A 10,000-nucleotide genomic window follows, 5' to 3' on the forward strand; every position below is an offset into this window, starting at 1 on the left:
AAAAAAGTATTTAGACACATTAATTTGAAGTTATGACAATGAGGCGACTGAAATGCTTTTTTTCTACAGTATTTAGCTGCCCACTTCTGTAGCCTATACCAAATGACACTGAAACAACACCAAATCCTCTGAGGGTCCTTGAGATGAAAATATTTGAGAAGCCTTTTAATTCCCTCCGCCTCAGACATGGTTAACCACCACCTGAGACTATTCATGTCAGTGTAGATCCATATATGTCATTTGTATTAAGTAATGTGATTTATCATTATCATCGGAGCATCCCGAGAGCCCGCCCCAGTGCGCGCTGCGCTGCGCTGGCGCTGCCTGCCTGCATCGCACTCCGCGCTTCATTCACACACTGTTCCCACAGGACAGCGATGGAGCGGCTGCAGCCAGCGCGCACAGGAGCCAGCGGGGAGCGCACACGCGTCCACACGGCGGCACAAATGGCTGCGAATGTATGGCGGATATTGTCCACGTCCATCTGGATATTAACTGTGGTTTCAAGTTCGCGGACGAGGATTTATCTCCCAAATGAAGGTAAGAGGAGGGGAGATGTAACGGCTACTCTACTGCCTGTATAGGCTACGTACGGTACTTTGGAGCTTCCACTGTTCGCATACGAGACACTGGCGCTCCGGATTAAGACTATAGTCAGCGAGCAGGGCAGTTTTGATATGCTTCAGAATAAAGATTGCTCGCATCAAACAAACAGTAAAAAGTTAGACGTGTTAAATAGCACTGAGTGAGTGTAGATGGATGTGTTAGTTCCTTGTTGTTTCTAGCAGAGTTGTATAGATGGACTTATGGCCCCAGGGAGTTCAGCTGGATGCACTCTCTCTCCAGCGCTGTCAGGAGAACCTTTGTTTCTATGCTGTTTTCACATCAGGGCTAGTTGTTACAGAAAACATTGGTTCAATGTCGAATATTTATTTATTTTTAATGAAGGGCTATTATTTGTCGCAAAGTTAGGATATATATATATATATATCGGAATCTGCGATTTCTATCAAAACTAATTACAGCAAGCCAATTAACGTAACGATCAATCAAACGTGGATAGGCAGGCTACTGTCCGTCTCTGAAAGTATCCTAACCTGAGGCTATAGGCTACTGCTGGTCATTGTTGTGGTGATTTTGTATCTGATTGCGAGTTTTGGGGAGTAGGCCTAGGCTACCGTAGGCTACATGTAGGCTAATAACGTTTCTTTTAGCTGCCTACATTTTGCAGGAAATTACTGGTAGTTCAACTAGCCTGCTACATTCATTCCAGTTACATTGGGCTACGTTTTTGCCATTTTTGTATAAAGTGTAGCTAGGAAACGACAAACTACAAACAATTGTGGGCCATAAAAAGATAGGAATGATTTTTCTTTACCGTGCTACTGTAGCCTAATTGAACCATACCATCTTTGACAAGCCCCGCCCATTTTGATATAATCCTGACAGCTGTGAAGGCATCATCAGTTAAGGCAGGCATGCCCAGGCAATGTCAGGTAGCAGCACCTGGAAAGCAGGTGACTGACTGATTGCACACAAAACCAAACTTGACATCCTGCACTCTCCCATGAATAGTGGGCTATTTCATTCTGTGGTACAATATGACCTGTGAACAAGTGGACACTATTTGCAATAAACTCAATTTAATATGTCTTTTATTCTCCTGGCACGTGACTTTTTTTTGTATTTGTTATAATTTCGCATCACATGTAGGCTACATTGTATTTTTTTTAAACAAGAAATGTCCATATAGCTTTAGTTAAGCAAACTCGATTTGTCGCTAGCTTTGCTGTAGGCCTGCTTGAATTGGCTTGCAAAGTGATGCTTTCAACACAGCTTCCCAACCCTGCTGATTGCTTTTGGTTTGAAGGGCGAACAGGGGTTCACTTGATGCATACTGTGGAGGGATTTTAGATTGAGGTTATGTTGGAGCACTGTAGGCTGTTTCACTTCAGCCACCTCTGTGTGAGTTTGTTTGTGATTATGTGTTCATTCATGTGTGTGTGTGTGTGTGTGTGTGTGTGTGTGTGTGTGTGTGTGTGTGTGTGTGTGTGTGTGTGTGTGTGTGTGTGTGTGTGTGTGTGCGCGCGTGCGCGTGTGCGTGCGTGCGTGTGTGTGCGTGTGTGTTTAAGTGACCCTACTGGATACCAGGACAGTGCCAGGAGAGCTGAAATGGGCAGCCAGTCCTTCAGAGGGAGGGGTGAGTGCAAAGCGCCTACATAGGCTACTGTTTACCACATGGCTCTTATGCACACACACACACACACACACACACACACACACACACACACACACACACACACACACACACACACACACACACACACACACACACTCTCTCTCTCTCTCTCTCTCTCTCTCTCTCTCTCTCTCTCTCTCTCCCCCATCTCTCTCTCTCTCTCACCCCCCCCCCCCTCTCTCTCCCTCTCTCTCTCTCTGTAACCAGTTCCGGTTGTAAATAACGATCTCTCAGATTTTGAAACGAGCTGTTGTTCACCATCAAGCGCTATTAAGTGCTATTATGAGATTGCTGGCTTCTTGTTTGGCACATGAAACGGAACCAGCTTGGTGGTGGGTGTTCATTTTTAAGTGCTTATACCATGTTGCTGCCTGAATCAATCGTGGTGTGCAATAGAATGGATATACTGTATGGACTCAGCCTACCGCCGCGGAGACCCGGGTTCGGAGACCCGGGTTCAGTCCCCGGCGGCGCTACTTCCCGACTTGGTCAGATGTGCCTATACAGACCACATTGTGGCCCGTGTCTGCGGGTGGGAAGCCGCTGGGGGGTATGAGTCCTGCGTCGCTGCACTTAGAGCGCCTCCTCTGGCCCGGTCGGGGGGGGGGCACCTGTTCGGGGGGAGGGGAACTGGGGGGAATAGCGTGATCCTCCCACGCGCTACGTCCTGCTGGTGAAAAGCTTCCTCGCTGTCAGGTGAAAAGAAACGGCTGGCGAGTGCACATGTGTCGGAGGAAGCATGTGCTAGTCTATGACTCTCCCCAGATTGGAAGAGATGGTGGAGGAACGACCGGGAATTGGCACAAGTACAATTGGGGAGAAAATGGGAGAAAAATCATGAAAAAGAATATTGTATGGGCTATTATAATATATATTATACATCCTCCACAAGGAAATGATAAGGAAAGTTAGCGCTCTTGACTCGAGGCTTACTGAGGAGGAGGAGCCAGGTGAGGTGAAAGTCCAATGAAAGCAGAACTGAGGAGGCTCCTCAGACCACAGCATACAGATAGAAGAGTTGTGTCATCTCCATTCACTCCAGTGGACCAGGTTTTTTTTTAACCTCGCAATAGTTCCTGGAAGTATATAAGGTTCTGAATCTGGATTAAGCAGCGCTTTCGAGTTGCAGCAGAATGGACCGTTTATGATGCACTTTGAAGGGCTAAGATGTTTAAAGAATCAAATGATATATTATCAGCTTTATTTTAAGCATTCAAACATACTTCCTGGAACTATTCCCCCACACACACACTATAGCTACATGAGTCACGCATTTTGGATTCCATTGGCGCCACACTCTCCTCTATATCACTCTGCCTCAGATACATCCTTATACATCCTCCCATAATATTACCTTTCGTATATAGTGCTTTTTGCTTGTCATTTGTTCTACATGTGCCATCTCTCTCTCTCTCTCTCTCTCTCTCTCTCTCTCTCTCTCTCTCTCTCTCTCTCTGTCTCTCTGTCTCTCTCATTATCTCTCTCTCTCATTATCTCTCTCTCTCACACCTCTTTGTTGGTTTAGAAGTTATTGGTGAACTTGACTCGTCTCACCACGCTCTCATTCTCTCGCATGGCGCGTGATTGACGGGGTCCTGGTCTGCACGCACTGAGCTTTTGATTATAGGCCACCCCCCTTATCCGCATCCTTTAACCACACACACACACACACACACACACACACACACACACACACACACACACACACACACACACACACACACACACACACAGCCTTGCGCTGCTTTTCTCCTCTGACAGCTGTGATTTCTGTCTGTTGACAAAGACTCCAAAGGAGGCTAGAAAAAGGAGGCATCATACGCCATGACAGCTTCTTTAGTGCTCTCTTCCTACACACACACACGCACACACACGCATACACGCGGGGCGGGCACACACACACACACACACACACACACACACACACACACACACTCACACACTCACACACACACACACACACACACACAACATACACATACATACAGACATACATACAAACATACAAAGAAACGGCCATCTTGCTCAACCATGTGCTCATGCGGATGAAAGGATCTGGTTTAATGTTAAACCGCGATACAATTCTCTTATGATAACCGTACCATTTCAAATGTCCATTATCATTGAAACCGTGTTACCGTGATTACTGATAATGATTACTACTAATACTAATACTTTCCATCATCAACCAAAGTTAGCAACAGTCTCCCAGACGCAGATGCGCAGCCTTGGTGAAATTATTTCAGTGGGTCGATCAGTACTTTTGTGGGGTCTTTTCAATATAAAACTTGGCAAAATGTTTTCAGTGAATGTATCGGTACTTTTTGGAACATTTTCAGCACATTTTAACAATACCGTGATGATAATACTGATAATTTTGGTCACTATAATCGTGAATCATGATTTTGTCATCATGAAATTTTCATATCTCTTCATGCGTATAGTCGGGAGCGCACAAAGACACACACACACACACACACACACACACACACACACACACACACACACACACACACACACACACACACACACACACACACAGACACACACACACACACACACACACACTCTCTCTCATTCTCTCTCTCTCATTCTCTGACTCTCCCTCCTCCTCTCTCTCAGTTTGGACACGGCACGTTTGGAGTGTATACAAGTGTCACTATAGGGAGAGAGGGACGATTATTATTCAGCTCCAATAAAAAGGCAATTTGGAGATAGGAGGCCTCGGCGGTGGTTTGCAGGGTCACGGTACAAGGCGAGTGGTCGTCTGTATTGAGACGGATGGTGCGGTGAAGGTTGGGCCTGCTGCACGTCTCGCTATCAAGATGTGCCTCGAAACCTTGACGTCGCCACAAATCCCAAAGCGCCGTCCGGTGCAGAATATTGATGCAGGAATAAATCTTTGCATTGTGAGCTTCCCCAGTGGCATCCTATATTAGAAGATGCTTCAACCTCCACCATCTGCATGTCCCCCCCCCCTCTCTCCCCTGTCTGCGTGTGTGTGTGTATATTTGTGCCTATGTTTAGATGTATCTGTTTGTTGTTTATGGTCTATATAGCCTATATATCTAATTCTTAAGAGGGCAGAAACGTCCTCGCAAGGATAGAAGAGATGAGAAGCCTTCCGAAAGCAAGGACGTTTTGCCCAGTGGTCACTTTTTGAAGGGGCTATTTCAGGACAGGGCTTGGTGGTTTGGAGCTAACGTTGGGAGTTATGGTCTGGGTGAGAATGTGTGTTCTGCATGTTAGCGGTGTCGGGGTTAAAGTCATACTGTGGTTCTCACAACGGTAAAAAAAGTACTGCGATGCCAAACGCCAGGCGGGCACGTCTCGTTCCAAAGCGAGAGTGCATTTGGGGGTTGGGGCGGCGTGGATTGAAGGAGAGGAGAGGGATGAAGAGTGACGTGGAGTCTGTTTTCTGGTGGACAGGTAGCGCAGGTGCAGGGCTATAGTGGTAAAAAATCCCCTCTGATGGAGAGGAACCAGCGTTCTCCAGGTTGGGGACCCATAGAACCCATTCTCATTCAGATATCTTGAGGTGAGAGGTCAAGGGACTCCTTTGGAAATGGCCATGCCAGTTTTTCCCTCGCCAAAATTGTGTCTGACTTAGCTTGGAGCGTTAGTATTTAGCCCCCTTCCCAACATGCTAGCATCATATGACATGGTTGGTAGCACCATAATGACTTAGGTCTCCTACTTCCATATATCTCTAGCTTTAAAAATGAGCCCGCTACAGCCTCTGAAAGACAGCAATGTCAGCCGGGGTCGTCCGCGATTAAAAATCACATAATAACAAGTGCATAAAACATCATAAAAGGTGATTAAATGCTATTTTGGACAGTATTTAAAAAGGTATGTAAACGGCATCTAGGTGCGTTTACCCTCCAACAGCCCTGTCTAGGTTTTGCCTAGCGCTGCCTAGCATTGCTACTGTATTTCAGTGGTGAAAATATTGCTCAGTAGCCTGTAGGGGTTAGGGAGTGGATGTAGTATGGGAGATCCTCAATGACACAAGTGTGTGTGTGTGTGTGTGTGTGTGTGTGTGTGTGTGTGTGTGTGTGTGTGTGTGTGTGTGTGTGTGTGTGTGTGTGTGTGTGTGTGTGTATATGTGTGTGTTTGTGCGTGTGTGTGCGTGTGTGCGTATGTGCATGTGTGCGTGTGTGTGTGTGTGTGCGTGTGCGTGTGCGTGTGCGTGTGCGTGTGCGTGTGTGTGTGTGTGTGCATTCCCAGTGGGAGGAGGTGAGTATTATGGATGAGAAGAACATCCCCATCCGGACCTACCAGGTGTGCAACGTGCTGGAGCCGAGCCAGAACAACTGGCTGAGGACGGACTGGATCCCTCGCTCGGGGGCACAGAGGGTCTACGTGGAAGTCAAGTTCACCCTGAGAGACTGTAACAGCCTGCCCGGTGTCACCGGCACCTGCAAGGTACACTGGGACACCTTACAGGTCCTGTTGGCATGCTATTTTTAACTCGTTAAAACGGGTCTCGTGGGTCTTTAAAACAAGGTTATGAATGCTGTTGCAAAAACCCCGCCCTCAAATCCAGCCTCTGTGGGCCTTTATCCACTCTGTTTCTCCCCTCATTAGCTATGCGCTGTTTTGAGGGGGCGGGACCTCTGATATCATGATTCGTCTTTGGTGCAGTTAATTGTTTTCTGGACATTTTTTCATGCTACGCAGCTATGCTAACAGACAACAAGGTTTGGTCCTCTCGTCATAGATTTAACCATTTATTGCAACAAATGGAAAATACAGTTATGTTTGGCGCTGATGGCTCCGCTCTTGACAGAAGATGCTCCCTGGATTAGCCAAGCAGCATGCTAAGCTAATGAGGGCGCACAATGCAGCGTCCCCCATGGGTTTACAAGAGTGATCCCAAAGCAAGACATGAGATACATGTTTAACCTTTGAGCCATGTTAAGACTCTGAACTAGAAAGGTGGAGGCTGGGAAGGTGGAGGCAAAGCAGCAGCAGCAGCAGCAGCAGCATCAGTGATGTGTGAGGCAGCTTTAAAGTAGCAAAGACCAGTAAGGCAGCCATATTGAAATGGGCCGCCGTGTTGTGAGACTGGATGTGAAATAATTGTCTTTAGTGAAGATCAGTGTTGCAGCTACGCTGGTCATCAGAGAAGAAACCTCCCTTTGACTCGTCACAGTATATTCTGAGGAAAGATCAGAAAAGCACCGGTCGCTCGACATGAGATGACAAATCGGCGACTCTCCCTTTTCGTCTTCTAGGAGACATTCAATCTGTACTACCACGAGTCCAACGACGACCGAGAGAACTACATCAGAGAGAGCAACTTCATCAAGGTGGACACTGTGGCTGCAGACGAGAGCTTCACCCAGGTACAAAACACCTGTCTGACTTTCACTACTTCACCCTGCACCATCACCATACCGTAAAGCCAGATAGACGCTTCAACGTGAGTCTCACGTTGAGACATTGTCCACGGCAGCTAGACAGTCATACTCGAACGTCTACGATTTCAATGACTAGAAGTTAGCCCCAGGAGAGAATGTCGTGCATACTGGTCATAGCTTCCACTCTCTCTCTCCTGTATACATTATAGGCAGTTATGGAACTCTGGGCTAAATCATATAGACAACAAATACCTTCTTAGTTGGGGGTCCATTAGGGAAAGTCATACCAAAGGGGGGGTCCTGACCCATTATTTATCTATTTGGGGTCTTGACATGAAAAAGTTTGAGAACCGCTGGTCTACATTATTGAATAGACAGACCCCTTTCACGGGGGCCATTTTGTGTGGAAAAGGCAGGGTACACAGGTGCAAGCAAAACACTAATGAGGGTTTCCAACTTGCAATCATGGAAGTTGGAAACCCTCATTAGTGTTTTGCTTGCACCTGTGTTTACCCTGCCTTTTCCACACAAAATGGCCCCCGTGAAAAGGGTGTATAGGCCGAACGTCCGAACCCCAGACCCTGCACGGCCCCAGGCAACGGCCAATCACAGTTCTTGCGTTGTTCTTCACGTCAGCTGCGAAGCTCCGCACTAAAGCCTCGCCAGGCAGGCTCCTTGGCCTGGACGCTACACACGGCAAGGCGTCGACGCCACTTTCCCCTCGGAGCAAATTCCACTCAAGTGCGTACTTGACTTACGTCTAGAACCGAATCCCCTCCCAATATCTTCCTTCTCCACTCACTTTAATTTGCTCTTATCTTGAGGAGAATACTTCTAGCACTTAGCTCTCATTTGTATTCCTTTTCACTGCGCTCTTTCTGGATCATTCGATGTTCTCAGGGATGTTCTTCTCAGGGCACTTTTGCTCTGACTCTCACACGCTCCTTGCTGTTGGTTACTTGTCATTTTGGATGGTGTAGGAATTGATTCTGCTTTCAGCCAAAATGTGGAAAGTGCAAAGTGCAGGTTGAATGAAGTGATTAGATTCACGTCCGTTCTCCGTCCGTGCAGGTGGACGTCGGCGACCGCATCATGAAGCTGAACACTGAGGTGCGCGACGTCAAGGTCACGACCCGGAAGGGCTTCTACCTGGCGTTCCAGGATGTGGGCGCCTGCATCGCCCTGGTCTCCGTCAGGGTCTTCTACAAAACCTGCCCGCTCACCGTGCGGAACCTGGCCACCTTCCCCGACACCGTCACCGGGGCCGACACCTCTTCCTTAGTGGAGGTCAGGGGGTCCTGTGTCAACCAATCGGAAGAGAGGGAGGAGCCTAAGATGTACTGCGGCGCCGACGGAGAGTGGCTGGTGCCGATCGGCGGATGTCTCTGTGACCCGGGATACGAAGAAAAGGGCGGCGCATGTAAAAGTAAGTCCGTGTTACAATTAGCGTTACAGTAAAAGTGAATTCTGATTTATGAGTGTACATAACACAGTAGAAGGATTACTTCCTCAGAACTGGGAACTACAGTATTTGTTGAATAGATATTTAAAGGGGAAATACATTTGGGATTTTGACGCTGGCTGGGTTTATGTTACTGAGATTGAAAATGTCAGAGGATCACACATTTCAAGATGGCAACCGGTAATCTGTCATGGATTACAGATAGATAGATAGATAGATACATTTTTATTTCTGTGTCATACAACCAACCTGTCTGGGCTTACAAGACACAAATCATTCAAGTTCAACAATACAAACAAATTAACAAACAAGCTACAAAAAGCTCAAACATAAACAAGACAAGACAGAGTTGTGTATTCAGATGAACAACTTCTCCATTCTGAGTTTCCAAGCACTCCCAATAAACCTGGCCAAAGTGAAGGTTTACATTTGAAAGTAGCCTTTACGACGCTGTTAATAGGCTTGTTGCTCATCATATAAAAGAGAGAGTGAACACAGAAACACTGTAAATCATTCATCCATTCAGTGTATCCAGTCTACGAGGTAATAAAGCCAGTTTACAGGTGTCTGCTGTGGTTCTGTACAGGTATGTGTACAGGTATGTGCTGTGTACCTATGTACAGGTATGTGTACAGGTATGTGCTGTGTACCTATGTACAGGTATGTGCTGTGGTTAGTGAAACATGTCTTGACTTTACAATGACATCACCCCTAAAAGAAAAAAGTAAAGGTAATTCATCCAATAGAGAGGGGAACGTCACTTCCTGCTTCAGCACTGTACCAGAGTTTTTAATCCGCCATTTATTTTCCCATAGACATTTCGTAAAATGCGTATAAAAAGAGTTTTACTTGTTCAAACCAAACGGTTCAGCTATATTTAGAAACAGGAGGGACCACAGAACATTTCACTCGGACCAAAACGTAAAAGAAATT

The 10,000-nt window shown here is 46.6% G+C and overlaps 1 protein-coding gene across 1 annotated transcript in view; it reads left to right on the plus strand.

Annotated features, from left to right (window-relative positions):
* Positions 1 to 377: 377 nt before the first annotated feature.
* Positions 378 to 10,000, plus strand: part of LOC310797219 (ephrin type-A receptor 4-B-like) — a gene marked incomplete at its 5' end in the record, with an annotated part of 38,746 nt that continues 29,123 nt past the window's right edge. The window contains 5 exons of the mRNA XM_083659569.1: positions 378 to 540; positions 2,133 to 2,200; positions 6,470 to 6,667; positions 7,480 to 7,590; positions 8,677 to 9,031. Of these exons, the coding sequence (XP_083515695.1) occupies positions 378 to 540; positions 2,133 to 2,200; positions 6,470 to 6,667; positions 7,480 to 7,590; positions 8,677 to 9,031 (895 nt within the window). The remainder of the gene's footprint in view (positions 541 to 2,132; positions 2,201 to 6,469; positions 6,668 to 7,479; positions 7,591 to 8,676; positions 9,032 to 10,000) is intronic.

The sequence above is a fragment of the Poromitra crassiceps genome (assembly GCF_964638095.1).
Source record: "Poromitra crassiceps genome assembly, chromosome: 23".
Classification (NCBI taxonomy): Eukaryota; Metazoa; Chordata; class Actinopteri; order Beryciformes; family Melamphaidae; genus Poromitra; species Poromitra crassiceps.